We start from the raw sequence: 24,850 nt of genomic DNA on the forward strand, positions 1-24,850 counted from the left end.
GCGGCGCGCCCTCCTCTCTCCGCCCGTGAGCGGAAACCGTTCTTTGTGTGGGAGCCTACCCCCCGGCGGGAGCGCCGCCGCGCTTCCCAAGCGGCGCACTGTAGCAGTGCGCCACCGGGCCGGCCCCTAGACTAATTTTTTAAATGTTTTAGCCTCTTAAATCATGTAGAAAACAAAAAGTGCAGATACAAACCACTGTTACAATTATATTAGCTTTTATAATTGTCCATGTATTTACCTTTATTGAGATATTTCTCTTTTTTTCAGATCTTATGGTAGTTACATTTTATTTTAATTAATTTATTTATTTTAAAAATTTATTAATTTTGTTTTACATTCTAAGATATTGTTGCAGAGCAGTTGGGGGGTAGGTGGAGATGGAAAGGTGGAGGGAAATAGGGTGGGAGGAGGAGGAAGAAGGGGGAGCATGGTTGAGGCCTGTGGCACCCCCCTTATTCCAGCAGGGGAGACCAGGGGGCTCCCGTGGCAGCTCAGTAATTGCTGGGCTTGTTGCAGATGTCAGCAGGGCATGGCTGAGGCCCTTGGCCCCCCACTGCCCCAGCTTGGGAGCCCAGGGTGCTTCTGGAAGTGGCTCAGTGGTCACTGCTGGGCTGGTTGTGGATGTCAGGAGGGCATGGCTGAGGCCCTCGGCCCCCCACTGCCCCTGCTCAGGAGCCCAAAGCACTTCCTGTGGTGGTTTGGTGGTAATTGCTGGGCTGGCTGCAGATGCCAGGGGGGCGTGGCTGAGGCCCTCAGCCCCCGACTGCCCCAAGATCTTCATTTCTTCATAAGGCTTTCAGTCACTGTCTAATGTCCTTTCATTTGCCCCTGAAGAATTATTTGGGAATGTCTTAATTTTTCACTCACTTTTGAAGGATCATTTTAACAGTTATTGAATTCTTAGTTGCCAGGTTTTTTCTTTCAGCATTTTGAATATATGAGCCCACTGACTTCTGGGTGCCAAAGTTTCTGATGAGAAATCTGCTGATTTTCAGTAAGAAATTCAAGAAAATTATTTTCTTACTGAAAATCTCTTCTATGTGATGAGTCATTTCTTTCCTGGTGCTTTCAAGATTCTTTCTTTCACTTTGGCTTTCAAGTTTGGTTACAACACATCTTGGTGTGGGTGTCTTTGAGTTCATTGAACTTCTTGGATGTTTATATTCATATCTTTCCTCAAATTTGAGAAGTTTTCAGTCATTACTTCAAATATTCTCTTTTCTCCTTTCTCCCTCTTTTTTCCTTTTATAACTCTCACAATACATGTTAGTCGACTTGATGATAAGCAGGTTCCTTAGGCTCTGTACATTTTTCTTCAAACTTTTTTTTTTCCTTTTTGTCTTTTTTTTTTTTTACTGACCAGTAACGGGATCGCAACCCTTGGTGTCGCGCCCGTACCGGGGACCGGCAACGGGCTCGCAACCCTCGGTGTTGCGCCTGCACCGCGCTCAGCCAGTGAGCGGGAACCGGTCTCCACATGGGATCCGAACCCTTAGCAGGAGCGCCGCCGCACTCCCAAGCGGCGCACTCTCCAGTGCACCACCGGGCCAGCCCCAAACTTTTTTTTTCTGCTCCTCAGACACGATAGTTTCAATTGTCCTATTTCAAGTTCACTGATTTTTCTTCTGCCTGCTCAAATCTGTCTTTGAATCCCTCTAATATAGTTTTTATTTCATTATTGTACTTTTTAGCTCCCGAATTTCTTCTTGGTTTTTTAGGTTTTCTATCTTTCTAGTGATATTTCCATTTTGTTCATATGCCATTTTCTTGCCTTTCTCTCCACATCTTCCTTTATCTCTTTGACCATCTTTAAGACAGTTGTTTTAAAAATGTTTGTCTACTAGGTGCACCATCTTGTCTTTCTTAGGGGTAGTTTCTGTTGTTTTTTTTTTTTTTTTCCTCCCTCTGAACAGGCCATACAAGAAACTTTCCTGTTTCTTGTATGCCTTGTGATTTTTTGTTGTTGTTGTTGATAACTGAACATTTGAATCTAACAATGTGGTAACTTAGAAAATTAGATTCTCCCCTTCCCAAATTTGCTATTTTTTGTTATTCTTTTTGGTTTTTGTCTTTTGATTATATAGGCTGTCTCTGTGCCAAGGATCAGACTGAGGTTTAACCTTAAGGTCTTCTTAGGTCTTTTCTGGGCCTGCACCTTTCCCTGCGCAAGCGCAATCACTTTCTAATTTTTCCCCTTACATGCAAGTGCCTTTCAATGTCCTATTCTTTAACACCTGGCTCCCAAAAGAGAAAAAAGGGAAAAGTAAAAGGAGAGGGGTAGGGAAAGTGGTGCCAGCTCTTTCAATCCCCTGGAAGTCAATCGGCTGGAGGGGGAAGGACTTGCAACAACACGGGTGGTGTAACAATAATAGATACCCACCTCTTTGACTTCACTTCTGTGATCAGAAGTAGCAATCAGAAATCAGAGCACAGACATTATATATTTATAATATTTGGAGGACACGGTGCTTTTTGCCCACCCTGGCTCCTGTAAGCTATGTGCAAGCTGCTCCAGACACATGTGCAAAGCTACCTTCCTCAGGGATAAGGGTTGGCAATGGGTAGCTGCTACTGTGCTAAGAGCTGAAATTGACCAAAATTTACCACAATTTACTACTGAGGGCTTCCCTAGAAACTGCAAGCCTTGATGGACTCCAGAGATCCAAAATAGTTATACCAGACAGATTCTGCCAGTGCAATTGTTGTCTAGGTGGAGAAACAGACTATAGGTGCTTCCTACTCCACCATCTTCTCAGGATCCTCTCCTTCCTTTCGAGGTTTTTAATCTTTGAAATGACAAAATTAAACAAACACCTCATTTCTAATAAAAGAAATGCTGATCAATCAAGTATGAATATTCTGAGCTCTTGAAGCTTTGATGAGAGGTATCCACTCCCCCTCCCCCCAAAAATAACAGGACTCTCAAGTCAGAACGGCCACCCCAGATGCAGGTTCTACATTATTCTACCTATTCAACATGGACAAGTCATTCAACCATTGTGAAGTAATACTTGCTGTCCGTAATCTACCTACCTCACAGGTTTGCTGAGAGGATTAATGACATGATATACCTGAATGTGACTTATAAACTGCTTCCTGGCATGTTTGGGTTCTTAGATCAATAATCATATTAAATAACACTGGCTCAAGCGCAATACATTGGTTTATTAAAAAGCACATGTATAAGCACTGCACACAGATATTCAGTCTTCCAGCCCATCCAAATGATTACTTTTTGTTTTGAAACCATTCATTCAAAAAAATTACAAAACTGTTTTGACCTTGCTAAGATAAATGGCAATATGGCCTCTACCCTGCCCAAGGTCGTCGGTGCTGTCTCCTGGCCCGGGGACTGAAGGGCTGGTTAACAAAACAAAACAAAATACATATATGGCAATACGTTCAGTAAACCATTTTAATCTCTGATGTAGTAATTTATATAGTAATCAATCTGCCAAATATGTAAGAATACCCTCCTCATTCTGGGTACCAAGCAAACTGCTACAGCAATACAAACTAAAGTAGGTCACAGTCCCGGCCCTCTTAAAGCTTAGCTGTAGCAATGAGACATGCACATGAAAAGCCGCCTGTGGCAAGTGGGGGTGGTAATGACAGAGCTCACTTTCATCTGGTACTTTACAGCGTTCAGCGTATTTTCACAGGCTATAAATATATCTAATGCCAGATTGGGATATGGGTTAAGAGTTTTAGATCTTAAGCAATAGGAAGGTAAAGGTGGATCCCTTGAAACTCCTGATTTTGCCAATGTATCAATCAGAGGTGTTTTTGGTAACCCTGATTCGAAGCAGGATGGAAGAAGGAAGGAGTGGGGCCAGGCAGGAAGACCAGGCCAGAGTTAGCAAGAGCCTAGTCTAGAAAAGCACAAACAGAATGGGCACAAAGGCAGTAAAACCAGGACGGAGAGAAACTCCTTGTTCAAATGATGACAGCAACGATGAAAAGAAACTCAGCAGCTTTTCTTTATGAGTGTTTTCCTGTGCTGGACAACTTGCTAAGCACTTTACAGCATTACTGAATCCTCAAACAATCTATGAGGGTAGGTGCTGTAGCTATCCCCATTTTACAAATGAGGAGCTGAGCTCCGGAGAAGTACAGTGACTTACCTAAGGTTATACAGCTAGTGAGAGTCAACAGCCAGGATTCACACCCAAGCATGACTCTCTCCAGAGGCCCTGCTCTGCCTCTGTGCTCTACGCTTTCTCTGTGAGTGAATCCAAAGGGCTGGTTGATGGATGGTCTGGTAGGCTTGTGGAGAGGAAGGAGAACGAAAGGACTTTTATGATCTGAAGCTGGAAAACATGAAACTGATGTTGGCAGAACTTACTGGCATTGCTTTGAAGGGGGAAAGTGACACAACATGTCTTAGATATGTAGAGTCTTGACATGGAAGCAGAATGTTGAAAAGTCAATATTTTCCCTAGGAATTTGTAATTAAAAAACAACCACATCGGGATTCAAGATGACTTACTAGAGATAGTGCCATGTTATACCACAAGTTCAAACAGGTTGTGTAACTTTTCTGAATGGTTTGAAAATAAAAAAGATCATTTAAGTGAGCTGGAAGCCTCAATGTCTGTGTCCAGTGCTTATACATGTGCTTTTTAATAAACTAATGTGCTAAGCTTGAGTTCATGTCTTTTAATATAATTATTAATAAGTGTCATGGTTCTTGGCCTAATAACCAAAACATCCCAAGAATCTGACTGACACTTAACTACAGTTCAGATAGAAATGGAATAAGAGAAAAAAAAAAAAAAAAGAAAAAGAAAAAAAGAAACAGAATATGAGGCTTCAACTTCACACAATAGTCTAGCTATTCTGAAAAACATCCCTATTCAAACACCTAGAAATGCTGAGTAAGATACATAAAACATCCTTCTAAATGTATAGCTGAGTTTTCAAGAAAGCAAAGAAAATCCACAGGAGCCAAAACCAAAAAGATTGCTGCTCAACTAGAGCAGAAGCCAGCCCTGAAGTTACAAGCTGCAACTACTGGTGACTAGCTGGTGAGCACCAACAGCCTGGGTTCTCCAGCCTGAGCAGGGCTGATGAGGACAAGGCCTCAGCCCAGACGAGGTGGAACTAATAACCTCTGCAAAAGCCAGAACTCCTGAGGACTTAACACTAAGTGAAAGAGTAAGCTAGGGAAAAATCAATTTGCGGGCAAATGGAGCTGACAAGGAAACCTGTCTTATCTCAGGCACTGACTGAAGTATACATAAAAAAGAAGAATCTTTCCTGATAACCTGAAATCACATGCCTACCAAGCTCAGCATCAGAGTTTGAATTTATTCTCCCTTTCCACTCAAAGGAAGCTCCACCCCAGTTAATCTGAAGTGCTTCTATGTCAATAGCATGTCAAGGTGCCTGGCAGAGGCAAACATAAACCCCACCTATGGAACACAGTCTCAACCCAGGCCTCTCAGGATTCTCACATGTTAGCATCAGCCAAATACCTCATAATTAGAAGTTACCATAGGGAAATAGGCTCTATGAAGAAGAGCCAACTAAAATAAGCAATAATAGCATTGATCAACCCCAGTATTTAATTTAGATTGAACAGACACAGAACATAAAATATTCTTTAAATGCTTAAAAAGATAAAAAATTGAAATGTAAGTGAAGAGCAAGCTGTTATCAGAAATAATCGAACAGAAATGAAAAAGAACGAAAAGAATTTAAAATCTCGGTGGATGTAATGGATAGCAGATTAGTTACAGCTGAAAAAAATGTATCAAATTAGACAACAGATCTAAGGAAATTATCTACAATGCAACAAAGAGAGATGAAAAGATAAAAAATATGACAGAGAAGTTGAGACGCAGAAGACAGAATGTGAAGGTCCAATCTACATATAATTGGGATTCCAGAAGGAAAGAAAAAAAGAGAATAATGGAAGGCAACATTGTCAGAGATAAAGGCTAAAAATTGTCCAAAATTGATGAAAGACATTTATCCTGGGAAGCTCAAGCTCTGAACAAGATTAATAAAAAGAAATACATACATATACATCTTGTAGTGAAACAGTATGTTTTAGTCCGTTTTGTGTTGCTATAACAGAAATATCTGAGACTGGGTAATTTATAAGGAAAAGAGGTTTATTCAGCTTACAATTCTGGGACAGCTGTGTCTGGCACGGGCCTCAGGCTGCTTCTACTCATGGCAGAAAGTGGCAGGCAGGTACAAGCAGATCACATGGTGAGAGGAAGCAAGAGAGAGGAAGAATGTGCCAGGGTCTTTTTAAGCAACAAGCTCTCACAGGAACTAATCGAGCGAGAACTCACTCATAAATCTCCCCTCCCCCCCAGGGAGAGCATTAATCCATTCATGAGGGATCTGCCCACATGACTCAATCAGTTTCCAATACTGCCACATTGGGGATCAAATTTCCACATGAGTTTTGGAGGGGAAAACATATCCAAAGTGCATCACAGTATAACCTCAAAGACAAGTTATTAATAACATAGGTAAAAGGCAAACTACCACAAATGAATAATTATTTAAAGACAGACTTCTCAACAGCAACAGTGGAGTCCAGGAGACAGCAGACTATGATCTTCAAAGTGTTAAGAGAAGAATATCTGTTAACCTTGAATATTATAATTCGAACTATTCAGAGAGAAACATTTTCACACAGACAAAAATTTCAAAGTATGTAACCACTAAAACACCTTACTATAAGAACTCCTGAAAGAAGCACTCCAGGAAGGAGAAAAATGGTTGCAAAGGGAAAGACTGAGATATGAGAAAGAACAGTCAGCAAAGAAATGTGGAATATACTAAAAAGCATATGTACTTCACAGGGCCTGGTTTTCCAAAGTCTTGCAGTTTCAAATATTGACCTTGCAAGGAGAGGAAATTTTCCTCAGGCTATAAGTCTCTGGTTTAAGATAAAGATTTGTGGCACAGCAAGGTTGCTGGCTCAAAGACAGACTAGTTACTGACTGTTATGTAAAGGTACTGAAAATTGCTGTAGGAAGGAATGTTTGCTAAGATCAAGCCTGTGTTGATAAGATCACTTAATTGTCTACTGGAATGTCATCTGGCTTGTTTCACTGAAAGTTACCAGCCTATACTGTTAAACAATAACCCACCTATGTCTCTTCCTGTAACTTCTCGGAAAATAAATGCAGGAGGGGAACCCCAATTTGGCATTCATTTCCCAAATGGAAGGGCTGGCTCTCACTTGAGCATTCCCAGGGAAGTTAACCACTTCAGGGCTTGTACTGCTCGGAAGAGATGGGCTTTGAGTAATCCTTTGCATCTCTGTAACCCAGGGCAAGTGGGGTGACAAATCCGTGGGGGGCGAAGCAACACAAAGCAACAAAGAAATTGATAAAAATGTGAGAGAATCTAAACAATGACCATAAAATACAACAATAATAATGTCCAAATTAAGTGGGTAAAAAGAACTAAAGTATTAGGCAGTTAAATATATGACAAGAAAGGCCAGACAGAGACATCATAAGTAATCTACAGACCAATATCCTTTATGATAATAGACACAAAAATTCTTAACAAAATATTAGAAAAATAAATAAAGCAAGATTTTAAAAAAAAAGGATAATGCACCATGACAAAGTGAGGTTTACCACAGTAACGCAAGGTTAGGTAAATATCCAAATACATACATATAATAATATACCACATTAATAAATATACCATATAGGGCAGTCCAGTTAGCTCAGTTGGTTAGAGCACAATGTTGGTAACACCAAGGTCAAGGGTTCAAATTGCTGTACTGGCCAGCCACAAAAGAAAGATAAAATAAAATAATAAATAAATAAGTAAACATACCACATAGAAAAGCATACCACATAGAATAAAATATACCATATAAAGAAGAAAAATCATATTATCATCTCAATAGATTCAGAAAAAGCATCTGACAAACTTTAACACTCATCATGATAAAAAAAAAACTCAGAAAACAAGGAGTTAAAAAAAAAAGAAAGAAAACTAGGAGTATGAATAAGTAGAAATAAAAACCATCTATGAGAAACCTACAGTTAATGTAATAGTGAAAGACTAGATGCTGAGGCAAGGCTGTTCACTGTCACTGGGACATTATACCAGAGGTCCCAGCCAATGCTCCAAGTCAAGTAAAAGAACTAAAGGCATTAAACAGAAAGGTGAAGCAAAACTGTCTTTCTTCCTAGGCAGACACAATCATGTATGTAGAAAATCCCAAGAAATCTATAAAACAGAATACATGCGACATATTAAAAAATCAACTGTATTTCTATACTCTAGCAGCAAAATATCTGAAAATGAAATAAAACTGTTGAATGCTTCTTACATTATCTGTGAAGTGATATAATATTACTTGAAGGTAGACTGTGATAAGTTAAAGACATATATTGTGAACACTAGAGAAATCACTAAAAAAAAAAAAGAAAAGTAGAACCTAATAAACCACAATGGAAATAAAATGTAAATATGAAAAAATAATTAATCTAAAAGACAGCAGGAAAAAAGGGAAAAAAGCAAGGGAAAAAAATAGGTGGAATAAGTAGAAAACAATTAACCAGATGGTAGATTTAACAGGTGGTTCTCAACTAGGGTAAGAGATTGTCAAACTGGATTAAGTACGACCCAACTTTACACTATCTACAAGAAATGCACTTTAGATATAAAAGCACAGATATGCTAAAGGTAAAAGAATAAAGAAAGATAATACTATGTAACTCTAATTATAAGAAAGCAGGGGTGGCTATATTAATACCAGACAAGGTAGACCAGGAATATCACCGAGATAAAAACAGACAGGTTATAGTGATAAAAAATCACTTCAACAAGAAGACATAACAATCCTAAATGTTTAGGTACCCAAAAACAAAGCTTTAAAATACATGAAGCAATAACACAACAATGTAAATGTACTGAGTGCCACTGAACTGTACACTTTAAAATGGTAAATTTTATGTTACATATATCCCATCAAAATTTTAAAAATACTCAAAGCAAAAACGGACAGAACTGAAATGAGAAAAATAACACAATTTCAGTTGCAGATTTCAACACTCTTCTCAGGGTAACAGACAAAACAAGCAGACAACACATCAGTAATGCTGCAGAAGACTTGACAGACTTGACCTATACTATTATATTAGTTATGCCCACCGAAAAGCAGGTCCTGAAGATGAAATTAGACAAGACATTCATTTGGGGAAACATCTGTGAGGAAAAAGGGGAAGTAGTTGGAGAAGGCAGGAAGAATTGTCAGGTCACGAGGCTGGTCTGTAACCTGGGAAGAAGAGAGAAAAGGAAGGAGGGTGGAAGAGGTAAATCTCAGACTGAAGTATAATTTAAGAAAGTTTTGACCAAGTCAATGGGGTTGCCTGGAGCCAAAGTCACCTGGCAGAGGAGTCACCTGTTTCACAGGAATGGACCTGCCTTCGCAGCCCTGCTGCACTCAGTCAATGACTGGGAGAAAGCAGTAGGAAGCATGGCCCTGGCATGCACGCGGTGGTGGATTTAGAGCATGGCAGCATGGGCTGCCGTGAATTATGCTCCCCACAGCAGGACAGAGTAACTGAAATTAGATTATTAGCAAGGGACAGACAGACTAAAAAGACATTGACAATATTTTATTTTATTTAAAGAGATATAATATTTGGTAGCTATTTTTTTATGAATCAGGACACACAACATCTCTTTTAAGATACCCAAACATTTAAGGCTCAAATCCACCATTAATATATTTTTTAGCAGTATCTGTATTTCATAAAACCAATCCTTCATTTTACACATTATTTAAAAATGGTTTTTTACTGCACTAACACCACTAAAATACCAATTTAGTATTGCCTTTCATACAAGTCTGCAAAAAGAGATAGACTTTAATAACATCAAATAGCCTATCTAAAAGTACTGCTAAAGTTTAAAATGAGATGTACATTGAAGTATGGTTGAAAGTTGTCTTTACTGATGACTTCACTGTGCTTAACGTGGGGATACAAACAAGGGCATTGCTTTCAGAGAGGTCTCACAGTATAGGAAAAGGAGCAAGACCCATCAACAAATACAAGAACAAAGCATTATTGGTCACTGACACTCACGTACAGGTGGGTTATGGAGAGGACATGGTCAGCTCTGACAGGTGCAGACAAGGGCAGGCAAGGCTACTGCCTTTACTCACAGTATAGGAAAAGGAGCAAGACCCATCAACAAATACAAGAACAAAGCATTATTGGTCATTGACACTCACGTACAGGTGGGTTATGGAGAGGACATGGTCAGCTCTGACAGGTGCAGACAAGGGCAGGCAAGGCTACTGCCTTTATAGCGACAGTTAGCTGAATACGAAGTGCCCCATTATATGCTATTCTCTTTGTTTTCATTTTTTAAAATAATGAAATATGGTCATATACACATGACTTCATATAACATAACACAAGCAGTTTAAAGAGTTGTCATAAAATGAGCAACATGGAATCTCCATCTAGCTTAGGAAAGGGACCATTAACAGCACCTTTGAAGCTCCCGCCATGTGCCTCTCCCTGACTGAATGAATACTCCACCCCATGGAAACCACTCTCCTGAAATTGGGATTAATTACTCCCTTGCTTTTCTCCATAGCTTTACCACAGGTATGCGTGTCTTTAAACACTAGGGTGTGTAATTTTACCTAACACACAGACTCACATTGGTAAATTAAAACATGAAGGGCCCTCAACCTTCTGACCCAGATGCTCAATCTTTTTAGTGTCTTGCTGTTGATTAGCCCTGGGAGATTGTCTCATGATCATCTAATGCACAACAGATTGAACTTTAAGCCCAAAAGCCAATGTATTATTTTACAATGAATTACTGGTCATATAAACCAGAATGCACAGAGAGGTACGACCTGTACGTTCCTCCCCTCCGGCTGATCTACGTGGGTAGCAAGTTTTACTCCAAAAGCTGCTTGGCAAGCATGGAGCAATTTCTGATCAAACCACTGTTAGAGTTAGAAGACATCAGGAAGGATCCCACAGCAAGAGTCACTTGAGGCACACATCTCTGCCAAGGGCCAGCCGCACCAAGGGGATCCCAGCTGTCAAAGGGATCTGCCCCACTGCACAAGCAATCGGCCTGAGTTTTAGTTTTCCCAAGTCACACAGCAGACTGTGAAGGTTCTTCAAAAAATTCATGGAAAAACAGAATTAAAACATAATATGAAACTCTCCATGAACTTTTTGAAGTGCCCTCATATATACTCCCTTCCTTTGTCACATTCTCTTTTTTTTCTTTTTTTTTTTTTCTGTCCTTTTTGAGACCGGCCACACCGTGCTCAGCCAGTGAGCGCTGTGAGTGCACCGGTCATCCCTATATAGGATCCGACCCCGCGGCGGGAGCGCTGCTGTGCTCCCAGCGCCACACTCTCCTGAGTGCGCCACGGGCTCGGCCCCACATTCTCTTTTTTTGATATGGGGTCAGTTCAGTCTTCCTCTGGCCGGGGAGCCATTCTCCTATCTCTTGCAGATGACTCTGCCCATCTCTGATCTCACCTATTACGTGTTAAACTCTCCTATTTCCTTTATTTCCTACTTCTTAGGCAACACATACTGTTTGCCTTCACTGTAGCAACATAAATTTCTCAAACAGAAATCCAGTAATCAAAAAACTGAAGGAAAAAAAAAAGGCTTTTGATTTGAAAGGTGCCAGGAAAGGTTTGCTGGACAAACACCTCGCTACTGGGGTAGCATTCAGCTAACCTTCTTAGGCTCCCTGGCAGGCATTTTTCCTCTAATACACAGAACAAAACCACATCAGGAAAAAGTGTTCTTTGTGAGCAGGTTCATGGGAACTATGAAGTCGGACAAAGCTTTCTTTATGAGCTTCTTTTCGAAGGGCAAAACTTAAGCTTCAGCAGAAACTGCTAGCATACCAAATAACTAACAGATCTGAAATATTTTGAAATACTTAAGAAGAACAAATAAGACATGAATTCACTTAATTCATAAGAATTGTTTCACTATTTTTCTTCTTTTACAAACAAAAAACAACTGTTTAAAGTTTGAATATTAATACAATTTTATTTTTTATTTTTTTGGCAGCTGGCGGGTATGGGGATCTAAACCCTTGACTCTGGTGTTATAACACTGAGCTCTGATCAACTGAGCTAACTGGTCAGGCCTAATATGAATTTTTAATGATCTCAAAGTTAAACAAAGGTATCTGTTGCTTTTCTAGAATAATTTTCTTAACCCCATAAAGCAAAACAGAGTAGTGAATCTCCACTGGAGTTGAAGGAAAGAACGTAGAGCTTGGGACTCTTATCACTAGAGAAGATCTTAAAGAGAAAGAGATGAGACAAAGTACCTGTAAAGGAAAACAATTAGACTGCCAACAGAAGCCACAGCAGTCAAAAGCTGGGCATAACACTTCTAAAGTACCTCTTTAAGGAACAAGATAATTGGGCCAGCCTGGTGGCGCACTGGAGAGTGCGCCGCTTGGCAGTGTGGCGGCGCTCCCGCCGAGGGTTCGGATCCCATGTGGAGACTGGTTCCCACTCACTGGCTGAGCGTGGTGCGGGCGCGACACCGAGGGTTGCGATCCCGTTGCCGGTCCCTGGTACGGGCACGACACCGAGGGTTGCGATCCTGTTGCCGGTCCCTGGTACGGGCGCGACACCGAGGGTTGCAATCCCGTTACCGGTCAGTAAAAAAGACAAAAAGGAAAAAAAAAAAAAGAAACAAGATAATCATATGAAGTGAGGTAGGGATCCAGTTTCATTTTTTTCTCCCATATTCATATTCAACTCTCCCACACCATTTATTGGAAAAGACTTTGTAGCACCACCTTTGCAATTACTCAAGTATCCGTATACATGTGGGTCTGCTGACTTCTCACTGCGTTTTGGGATCCGAACCCTCGGACGGGAGCGCCGCCGCGCTTCCCAAGCGGCGCACTATCCAGTGCGCCACCGGGCCGGCCCCTCACTGCGTTTTTTAACAAAATTTTTTATTGGATCAAAATTGATTATACATATTTTTTGTGTTCAACATTGAGATATGTCGATCAAATCAATATTACTAGCATATATATTGTTACAAATTGTAATTATTCTTTATGCCCCTTGTCCAATCCCACCCCATCCCCCTCTTCCTCTCCCCTCCCCCCTCTAATTACCCTAGATTTCTTCTCTCTCTCTGAAAGAGTAATGGTTACTCTGTTGATTTGCTGCCGAAATGATCTGTTCAATGCTGAGATGCGTGACCAGGTCCCCCAATACTATCATAGAACAGATGTCTCTTCCATCACTATGAAACGGGCTCTGTGGAGACAGACATCCTCCTCCTTTCTTTATCTCTGCTGGTGACTCTCCTTGGGTCAACTCACTCCTGTGGCTGGTGAACCATCTGCATGGTGGTTGTGGCATCTAGCTGCCTTCACAGCAGCCACGGTTATCATGGTGGCTGTGGTGGGCCACACACATGGAGGAGATGTTTTTGGCCTGCTCCGTGGTCCTGGCAGTGTGCCTGGTTGTGGAGAGTGTCTGATCCCTGGTCCCATGCCCTGGGTCCCTGAGTGGGTCCTGAGGTGCTGGCACAGTGTGCCTGTTTGTGGGAGGGGGTTTTGGTCTCCTCCATGCCTCAGGTCCACAGCAGGCTCCAAGGCACTGGTGTGGTGTGCCTGGTGGTAGGACGGGGATCTGGTCCCCTTCTCCATGCCCCGGGTCCCAGGGCAGGCCCCGAGGTGCGGGCACGGTGTGCCTGGTTGTGGGAGGGGGATCCGGTCCCCTTCTCCACACCCCGGGTCCCAGCATGGGCCCCAAGGTGCTGGCACGGTGTGCCTGGTTGTGGGAGGGTGGTTCAGTCCCCTTCTACATTCCCTGGGTCCCCAGTCACGACCTGAGGTGCTGGCGAGGTGTGCCTGTTTGTGGGAGGGAGGTTTGGTCCCCTTCTCCATGCCTTGGGCCCCTGGGTGGGCCCTAATGCGCTATTCTGGCATGCCTCATTGTGGCAGGATGGGTCCAGTCCCAACTCCTTATCCTGGATCCCTGGGTAGGCCCCAAGGTGCTGGCAATGGTTAGCCTGGTTGTGGGATGGGGGCCTGGTCCCCTTCTCCATGCCTCAGGTCCCTGGGTGGTCCCCAAGGTGCTGGCATAGGGTGCCTGGTTGTGGGAGGGGGGTCTGTTCCAATTCTCCATGCCTCAGGTCCTTAGGTGGGCCCCAAGGTGCTGGCGTGGTGTGCCTGGTTGTGGGAAGGGGGTCCGGTCCCTGGCTGCTAGCCCTGGGTCCCCGAGTGGGCCTCTAGGCATTGGTGGTGTGCCTGTATGTAGGAGTGGGGTCTGGTCCTTGGCTCCAATACTTGGGTTCCTGGGTGGGGCCCCAAGGTGCTGTTAGTGTGAGTGGTTGTGGGCAGGGGTCCTGCCCCTGGCTCCATGCCTCATGTCCCCTGGTGGGCCCCAAGGCATCCATGATGTGCCTGGGCCAGAATTAAGTTTTTGTCCTTTGCTTACTTCTAACAAGGGGGAACTTCCTATGGGAACTAGTACTTGACCTGTGTGGTTGCTGCTTTGCTGCTGTTTCCCTGGGGAAGGCTTTTTTTGCAGCTCAGGGTTTAATGGTTGACCTTATAGGTACTTCCGGCTCTCCAGATACTCGGTGCACCTGGGCTGTGTAGAAACTCTGATCTGGGCCTGAGTTTTTTCATCCAACTGCACCCCATGCAATTCTGCATTCCCAACTAGTCTCCTCTGAGTGGTCCTGCACTGATTGGGGGCAGATGAGCTGTCCTTGCTGTGTCCCAGTGTTCTCCTGGTGGGCCTGTCTCCCCCACAGCCCATGCTCCAAACACTTCCCATGGGACGGGCTGTGTACCAGTCCCTTGTGCTGACTCACCGGCCTCTGAGTGGCTTCCTTTTTTCAGCTGTTCTGGCTCCTTGCTCCTGCATGGGTCCAGGGGAACCCTGTTAGTGGTCTTGCTGTCCTGGGGGCCACCAAAGCCCTCTTCTCCCCTGCTGCCTCCAAGTAATTCCATCGAAAGGGCACAGCTGCGGCTTCTGCCGGCTCCTGCTCCATGTGTTCCAGCATTAAAGTGGCCATGGCCCGAAACACTGAGAGCAGTTTTTTCTTTCTCTCTTTGTGGTTTCTCCCGCCTTCATGAGTTCCATAGGTCTCTCCTCCTCTTTACCTGAGCTCCAGCAGCCCCAGCTTAGCTGATGTTACATTTTTATAGTTGTAAATTTGTTGATTTGTGGGAGAGTGATGCTGGGGACCATCTATTCTGCCATCTTGACCAGAAGTCTCCCTCACTGTGTTCTAATGATCTATTTACCTTTTCTCATGCTAACACCACACTGCCATAACTGAAGCTTTATAAATCTTGTTACCAGTACAATAACTTCTCCCATCTTGTTCCCTTTTTTCACTAGTATCTTGACTATTTTACCATTACAATTTCATATACATTTTAAAATCAGCTTGTCAATTGCCATTAATAAAAAAACTGTTGGAATTAATTTGAACTTAGGGTCAATTTATGGAGAATGAACATCTAATAAAACATATTTTTACTGTGAGTCACTGTCAAAAATATTTGAAAGCTAAATCAGCAACCAATGAATTGAAACAATCCACGCTAAAAAGGACATCAGTGAAACCCTGTACTGTAATGCTACCGAAATACCAGAATGTATATTACAGGCTCCTAATCATCAGATCAATAGAGAAAGACACAGGCAGGCATTAGGCAAATGTATCTTTGCCTGATATGATGAGACAAAAACTCTCATTTCTGCATCACTTTAAAAAATATACCAAGTATATTATATTATTATGAAACATTCGTAACACTCTAAAGCATGACTTTTCTGACTGGAAAATATCCCAGACACATTTCCAGGCCATGAGCTTTCCCTCCTTCTTCCTGGAATATTCCACCCCACACATTTCAACATGGTGTGCTGGTCACTCTCTTTAGGTTTTTGTTCGACTGTCACCTCCTCAGTCTGACCTTCCCTGGACTTCCTGTCTAAAACGGCAACCACCCCCTTTGGCACTCCTTATCCCCTTCTCTGGTTTATTTTCCCCCTAACACTTCCCACCATCTTGTTTGTTCGTTTGTTTTATATCTGGTTGACTTTTGCTGTAGACTGGACGCTTCCCCAACCTCATTGAGGCTTAATACCCACTGTTAACTGTTGAGGGTGGGAAATCCAATTATAATAACTGAAAGGTGGGGCCTTGAAGAGGTGATTAGGCTGTAAGATCATGCCCTAGTGAATGGATTTAAAATGGTGGTCAGGGGCGTGATTCTTAGGGATTTAAAAGGGGAGCATGAAGAGTCTGTCCCTCTCTCTGCTCCACCATTTTCTGCCACATGAGACCCCTGGGTCACTGTAGCCACCACCAAGGCCTTCACCAAATGTGTTCCCTGGACTTTGGACTTCTCAGCCTCTGAAACTGTAAGCAATAAATTTTGTTTTCTTATAAACTACCCAGTTCCGGTTATTTTGTTATAAGCAACAGAAACAGACTAATAGAACTTCTCTTAGGTTCTTGCCAGTAGACTCTAAGCTCCATGAGGGCAGAGACTGCTTACTGTCCTCCCTACCGCATCTCCAGGACCTAAAACGGGCACATAGTAAGCACTCAATAAATACCTGAATGGAATTCACTAGGGAAGCAAGCATGGAAAAGTTGCAGAAATGAGAATCAGCATTCCACCATCAGGCATCATGCTGTGGTTAGCGCGAAGACAGTTCTGAAGGCAAACCCACGAAATTTCAACAACTTGCTGAATGCTAAGAAGAGAGATACCAGATATTTAATTTTTTTTTTCCTTTTTTTTGTCTTTTTTCGTGACCGGTAATGGGATTTAAGAAGAGAGATACCAGATATTTAATTTTTTTTTTCCTTTTTTTTGTCTTTTTTCGTGACCAGTAATGGGATTGCAACCCTCGGTGTCGCGCCTGCACCGCACTCAACCAGTGAGTGGACCAGTCTCTATATGGGATCCGAACCCTTGGCGGGAGCGCCGCCATGCTCCCAAGCACCGCACTCTACCGAGTGCGCCACTGGGCCGGCCCCAGATATTTAATTTTAAAACAGAAAACCAGAAACTCAAGCCCCGCCGCGCTTCCCAAGCGGCGCACTATCCAGTGCGCCACCGGGCCGGCCCCTCAAGTTATCTTTTTGATCTATGTTTACACATGTCACACCCATATATTTAACAAGTTTATAACATTTTTATACTTGTTATTAGTTTCTCACAACATTTTCTTAGTACTTTTGGCATTTGGTATGAAGAATTTCTTGTTTTTCCATCTGCCCCCTCCCACTAAATTCTGTGGAAAAAGAAAAGGTTTCCAAAAGCACTATTCTTGAAAATACATGCCAGGTTATATTTACCACATAAAAGGTCTGCTTTCTTTGTTAGGAACATAATTTCATTTAAAAACATGATCTTTCCAAGGTCCAGGGTTCGATCCCTGTACAGGCCAGCCACCAAAAAAAAAAAAAAAAGATAAAAACACAATCTTTCATCCATGCTATACACGGATTTATTAGAGGTAAACTAACTTTTATTTACCTCCCCATAAAGTCTTAAGATTTTCCCTAAACTAAAACTAGCTGATGCATCTTTCTATTTTCATTTGGACATTCCAAAGAGACCAACTGTTGTCTTCTATATCCAGAGACTTGCATGGAAGCCCTGCCTCCTCTCACAGGAAGTCAGTACAACTGTCAGGCAATCAGATGTGTGGCTTGGAGCAGGAATCTTACAGTTTCTTTATCTGTAGAACATGGGGATTACACCTCATGATTCTAAGACCCAGCCGGCTCTGAGGACAATAATAGCAACATAAATATTTAATTCATCTCTAGGATCGCACAGCTAATAACTGGCAGCCAAAGCTCAAAACAAATCCTTGTGTTGTCATATTTACTTTTTTTTTTTTTTTTTTAAAGATACTCCCCTTTCATATTCCCTCCCTCCTCCTAGCCTCAGTCTCCACCTGGAGTTAAGTAACCGTGATGGAAATTCCTCCAGGTCCCTTCCTTTGCATTTTACACACAGATATACAGCTTTGTTTTCAAACTCTAAAATCTATGTTCTTTTGAAAAACAGAAATTTTATTTTATACTTCCTTGTGACTCTCCACAATTTTAGGTTTTATATTCTATAGACAGGACGTGCTCAAGAAATGCTTTTGATAATCAGGACTACCAGATGTGGATTTTGGCCTCAGAAAAGTACATTTTTTAAGACCCCTCAGTAAAGGAGAACCAGCTAAAATCTTGTCTCCTTCTAGTCTGTTGGGTACAGTAATTTGTGCTGACTTCCCTCAAATTCTGGTTGACCCTGCAGAGGCTGTCCTACCATATCACATTCCTTCCAAGCTCCTAGGGCTCATATATGATACGTAGAAAACTAATTCTGGGTAAAACTGGCAGTCAGGTGTAATTTGCAGTTTCATTCTTGAGAGCACTAAACCTTTGTTTCCTTAATTTTAGGTTTTTTTTCAGTTTGATGACTGAAATTTTTAAAATAATTATATAGTTTTTTAAAAAGAAAACAAAGGGCCTCTCTCCCATGGGGCTGTAAGGAGGTCCCTTTCTCCTCAGCCAGGGCTGGAGGCCCTGAGGATCATCACTGGTACTGCCACAAGCTGGGCAACACTGTTTTCCTACCTCAGACATCTGTAGTTGCTGGGAGCCCCCACTTGGTCTGTACCAGGCATGCTTACCCCAGAATCGGACTAGAGCCTTAAGTGGCAGCATGGGGCATGGGACCTCTGGAGTTCTTTGGGCACTGCCAGGCTCTCATGCGCTGATCCTGCCCTGGGTTGCCCCCAAAGTAGCATGGCACCCTGCCTGCCCCACAGGCAGGATGTATGCCCACCCAACAAGCAGTTATCTCATACAAAGATGCCTGGGAGTGAGCAGGGCCTCACCTCTAGCCCTTCTACTAAACAACCACTTTGGCCCCAGTGGATGGTACCAGGAGGGAGGTGTCTGGAGTAGGGACTTGTGTGGTAGAAGGGAGGATGAAGCATTTGAAAGCAGCAGCATCTGAGGCCACCTAACTCAAAGGACACTTGCCATTTTCCTCTGTCTGGATTAACATGGGTGCCAGTGGGCAGTCCTGTTCACTGCTCATAGTGGTGTCTCTCACACAGGGAGAGGACTATACAGGACTGCCCGGCAGGGGGCAGCGAGAAAGAGCCGAGGGTGGATGCTGGTGGAGCCCCACAGGCATCAGGGCAAGGAAGTCAGACCTGACAATATGCTGGCTACAAGCGCAAGCCCCGCTTCTAAGCAATAGCTGTGTCCAGAGGGACAGCTCCAGGGCCACAGTGGTGAGCTGTGTCATCCAGCCCAGGCGCTTGCCTCAGGAGAGTTTTCTATAGTGAAGTCCTTACTTCATCAGTTGACAAGATTGTGTTTTAGAAAAGTTCTGAAGTTCTAAAAGTATTTTCTTCATTAAAAAAAGTTATTATCGGGCCGGCCCGGTGGCGCACTGCTGCAGTGCGCCACTTGGGAGTGTGGCGTTCGGATCCCACATTCGTTCCCGCTCACTGGCTGAGTGAGGTGCGGGTGCAGCACTGAGGGTTGCGATCCCGTTGCCGGTCCCGGTCCGGTACGGGCGCGACACTGAGGGTTGCGATCCGTTGCCGGACACGAAAAAAAAGACAAAAAGGAAAAAAAAAAAGTTATTATTTTGTTCTAAAAGTAATAAATCACTTTGTGGTGGGGGAGAGTAAGACAACAAAATGGTCAATGACACACACATGCTTTATAAACGAGAACTAGTTTGTAATAGCAACCTGGGTAAGAAGTCCAAATTCCACTAACGCACTCTAAAACTTAATGCCAGAGGTTACCTAATAGTGAATTAAAACCCAAGGAGATAGTAAAACTACTCTATGGTGTTAGTTAGAAGTCAGAATAGTCACCTTGGGGAGAGGTACCAATTGGGAGGTGGCACAAAAGAATCTTTGGGAGTGCTGGAAATGTTCTATATCTTGATCTGGGTGACTACACAAGTAAATGCCACCTACATCATAAAAAAAAAAAAAAAATCCTCATAGACAACATATAGTTGGTTCATGATTTTTTATTCCACTCGATCATTTCTTTGTTTTTTGGGTTTTTTTCGTTTGTTTGTTTGTTTTTAGCAGCTGGCTGGTATGGAGATCCGAAACCTTGACTTTGGTGTTATAGGGTTGTACTCTGATAATTTCTTTTAATTGACATGTTTAAATAATTTGCATTTAATGTAACTATTAGCTTTATCATTTTGTTTTCTGCTGTTCTTCTTTTTCCTTCTTTGTTTCTCCTTTTCTGCTTTCCTGTGAGTTGTTTGAACTTTTTAAAAGTTCCATCTTGATAAATCTATAATGATTTTTGTTATACTTTGTTCTTTTTCCTTCTTTGTTTCTCCTTTTCTGCTTTCCTGTGAGTTGTTTGAACTTTTTAAAAATTCCATCTTGATAAATCTATAATGATTTTTGTTATACTTTGTTGTACAGGTTTTTTAGTAGTTGCTCTAGAGATTACAATATATGTACATTTAACTTTTCAAAATCTACTTAGAAGCAATATTTTACCTCTTTACGTAGAATGTACAAACCTTACCACCATATAGGTCCCTTTACTCTTCCCCATTTATGTTATACTTGCCTTATATATTACTACATTTACACACACTGAAAACTCGATCAGTAAAAATTTTTGCTTTCAACTGTCAAATATATTTTTAAAAACTCAACAGGAAAAAAAATAGTATATATTTACCCAGGTATTTACTTCATTGTTTTTCCTTCATTCCTCTTGTTCCAGTTCCCTTCTGGAACTTCTGTCTGAAGAACTTCCTTAAGCAATGACTTTAGAGCAGGTCTGTTGGCAATGAATCCCCTTAAGTTTTCCTTCATCTGAGAGTACTTTTATTTCTCTTTCTTTCTTGATAGACATTTTCTCTGAATAAAGAATTCTGGGTTGACAATTCTTTCAGTACTTTAAAACTACTGTGCCACTGTCTTCTAGCCTCCATGCTTTCTGATGAGAAATCTGCAGTTATTGAAATTACTGTTCCCCTACAGGAGACATGTCATTTTTCTCTGGCTATTTTTAGGATTTTTCTTTGTCTTTAGCAGTTTGATTATGATGTCTCTGAGCATGTGCACAGATTTCTTTGGCTTATCCTGTAGGGGTTCATTCTTGGATTCGTAAGTCTTTGTTAAGTATTTGAAAGATTTCAGATATAATAAATTCATAACTATGGTTTTAAAAATTAACTATGTCACGGTCTTGGGCTGGCTGGTTAGCTCACCTGGTTAAAGAGTAGTGTTATAACACCAAGGTCAAGAGTTTGGATCCCCTTACTGGCCAGCCACAAAACAAACAAGCAAGCAAGCAAATTAACTATGTAATGGTCTTAAATGTTCAGGGAATTTGATCAGTTAAATCCAAGAGCTACTACTCAAAAGGAATAGCAATAGCTCTAGTTTTTATACAAAAAATATTAATACAGACTCTAGAGACAGTCTGCCCAAGTTCAGATGAAGATGCCATCATTTACTAACTGCCAAGCCTTGGGTAAGTCACCCTCTCCGTGCCTCAGTTGTCTCCCTGGTAAATGGAGATGATAATAATAACAACCTTATAGACTTCCTGTGAGGATGAAATGAGTTAATAAGTGAAGGTACTTTGAAAAGTTTGTGGAAGGCCGGCCGGTTTGTTCACACTTGGGAAGCACGGTGCTGGTAACACCAAAGTCACAGGTTCAGATCTCTATACCAGGCAGCCTCCAAGAAAAAAAAAATCATGGAAAAATAGAATTAAAAGATAATACAAATCTTTCCATGAACTTTTTGAAATACCCTTGTGTGTAAAAGTTTAGAATAATGCCTGGCACATAGTAAGGGCTATATATGTGCTAACCAATTTTGTTATTTTAAAAGGAGCACATAAGCTCACTTAAGTTAGTTGAGAAAAACTTTTTAAATTTAAAACTCAAGAATTTGTAAACATTTTTCTTAAATACAAAAGCCCTGTCTTGGTTCATAAAAGTCCACTAACTACAGACAGAATAGAGTCCCACAAAGCCACATGACAGAAGGCACAACTCAGTTACTTTTGAGTCTCCCACAAAAGCCATGTACTCAATAAACTACAGATGTTGACAACATAGGTGAATTAGGTTATGGTTCATCAACACTTGGTGCCAGCCGTACATGGTTGAACAATGTCCCCAACATCTATAATACACAGGGCTGCCTGAGTCAACAACAGTGCAGAACATAGATTGGTCAGGATCCCCATGCTATAGAAGTGACCTTACTTAAGATGTACATATTCTGGCAGTTAGCCAATATTGATATAAATCTTTTTTTTCATAATAATTTCAGGAGCATAGAGATTATCCAAGTCAGTCAGTCAAGGTACTTTGGGAAACCAAACATGAAGGAAAAAAACATCTATTACCAAAGTTTTCTACTATGTTAAACACAAAAATGTTCTCTTTTAAAATCATGCTAGATTTTTAGATGCAGGGGAAAAAAGTTAAAAACACCAATGTTTTGAGTGATATTCGACCTCAGTTAAAGATGGTTTTAGAGTATTGCTCGGGTGAGTATTAAAGGCATATGCTAGCAAATCAGAAGTAAATTATCCCAGAACACGTCCTACAACACAAGCAAGCTAAACATCGGCCAAGGCTCATGCACACTGAGGTGTAAAGAAAAGCAAGACTCACCTCAAAGTTGTACTTTTTCATGTGGTTGAAGTGCCGGCAGTACAGATAGAGCATTCCAATGCTGCTGCCCACCGCAATGTAGTCGCCGTTGGTATCGAGGGCTGTGAGGTAGACCACAACAGAGCGGAAACCCTTCTGGATCTTTGTGGGAATGGCATTGAGGAGATAGTACAAAGGGCAGAACTCTCTGAAGGTAACAGGCTCTGATATCGATGCCATGGCCAATGTTTCCACAAACGATCTTCAGGCAGGAAAAGGAATTTGTCATCTAGGGAAACCTGGGGCTACAGAACAAGGCATTATAATTCTTTCAGTGTCTAGTCATGCAAAAAGAATGTTTAATAGTGGGAACATGGAACTTTGAGGCAGGTAAAAATTATAGCTGGAGCTTCATTAAACAAAAAGTGAACAAGGTGTCATTAAGATCACTTTTGAGCACTTTAATTCAAAATGCACTTCGATATGTACTGGCCCCTATAATTTATGTTGTAGTAAATACTGTGGAGGAGTGGAAAGAATATTAAAAAAATTCGCACTCTCAAGTAGTTTATAATCTAGCTGGGGCGGCAGAAGGAACAGTGAAGAGACACAAAACCACAAGTAATTAGGTGCTAATCTACGGGTCTCAATGAGAAGAGAGAGAGATCAGTGTGGATTAAAGTGAGTGTGGAGAAGTCTTCACTGAAAACACCTCCAACCATGAAGCCTATCAGGTTGGATATGGAAGGAACAGGATATGGAAAAGAAGACAAGGAAAGACACTCTGTACTAGAAGAACAGTGAGCCGACCCCAGACACAGAAATATGCTCACTGTGTTAATGAGACAGTGAAGAAACATGTCCCCCGCTGGATGCCCACAGCCTCAGAGCCAGCTGTGCAGCACCTCGCACCTGTCCATGAGGAGACCTCACGCACTCTGGATTCAAAGCTGCCCTTAATTAAGATACTTAGCCCTTACACAGAATGTCATATTTAACAAAGTGCTCACTCACTCATTTAACCCTTACCCTACCCTATAAGGTATGTGGCATCATCCCCAACTTTCAGAAGTAGTTACTGAGGGCCAAAGGGTTACAAGACTCACACAAGACCACACAGTCGACACTTGAATCCAGGTCTTTTCCCTCCCAGTCCTAGGCCCCCTTACCCTACCCTATAAGGTATGTGGCATCATCCCCAACTTTCAGAAGTAGTTACTGAGGGGCAAAGGGTTACAAAACTCACACAAGACCACACAGTCGACACTTGAATCCAGGTCTTTTCCCTCCCAGTCCTAGGCCCTTGCCAACATTACTGTCACAGCTCTGACAGACAATCAACAGATACTACAGGTGGATGTTCCATGCCTGAGTAGACTCGGAGGGATGTTTTAGCTCTTTAGATTCTATGCAGACTTTCAAGCCCCTCTAGTAAAAACTTCTTGGGATGATGGATTTATAGTCTCTTTGAACTGTGTGTTTTCTAATTCTATACAGTTGACTGACCAACTTCCAACCCTGTTCTGATCAAATTCACCCAGCTCTTTCTCACCCGGGGGCCCCTGCATTGGCTGTGTCCTCTGTCTGGAATTCTCTTTCTCAATGTGTTATTCATCTTTTGCTCCTTCTCAACAGGCAGGTCTCTGCTAAAATGTGCCCTCCTTCCCAAGGCCCTCCCTAACCACCCCTGCAGGAGCCTCTGCTCCCTGAGGCCCCTCTGTCACATTCTGCTTCACATTCTGCACACATCCCCTTCTGTTCTGCTGCTGGCTATCTCTGCCTGACACCCCACCCCCACCCCCAGTGGGTCTGTAAGCCCCACAATAGCAGAGCCTCACTCATCCCTCTAGCACCTGGCACCTAGAAAAGGTCTAGGCACATCAGAGGTGCTTAGCAAGTATTTATTGAATAAATGAATGAATTATGAAAAAGGAAATTTTGTGAGGAAGGAATGAATGACAAGAATGAAGAGCAACAAAATAGCATCTTTTCCTCAGTGCAGCCCAATTCAGTGCTGGAATAGTAATTCCCTATATATGTATAGCATATCTGGTTTTCCAAGCATTTTCAGATTCCTATTTCATTTGATAGTCACAATAGCCAATATGGTGAAGTAGGCAGAGTAAAAATCCATGTATGAGAACTTTCCTAAAGGTAA

At 42.1% G+C, this 24,850-nt stretch overlaps 1 protein-coding gene across 1 annotated transcript in view; it reads right to left on the reverse strand.

Annotated features, from left to right (window-relative positions):
- The window catches only part of TECPR2 (tectonin beta-propeller repeat containing 2), a 114,230-nt gene extending 91,233 nt beyond the window's left edge, over positions 1 to 22,997 (reverse strand). The window contains exon 1 of the mRNA XM_008580871.1: positions 22,714 to 22,997. Coding sequence (XP_008579093.1) covers positions 22,714 to 22,932 — 219 coding nt within the window. The 5' untranslated portion in view covers positions 22,933 to 22,997. The remainder of the gene's footprint in view (positions 1 to 22,713) is intronic.
- Between the last annotated feature and the right edge of the window lie 1,853 nt (positions 22,998 to 24,850).

Source organism: Galeopterus variegatus, unplaced genomic scaffold, assembly GCF_000696425.1.
Source record: "Galeopterus variegatus unplaced genomic scaffold, G_variegatus-3.0.2 Scaffold2183, whole genome shotgun sequence".
In the NCBI taxonomy this organism is placed as follows: domain Eukaryota; kingdom Metazoa; phylum Chordata; class Mammalia; order Dermoptera; family Cynocephalidae; genus Galeopterus; species Galeopterus variegatus.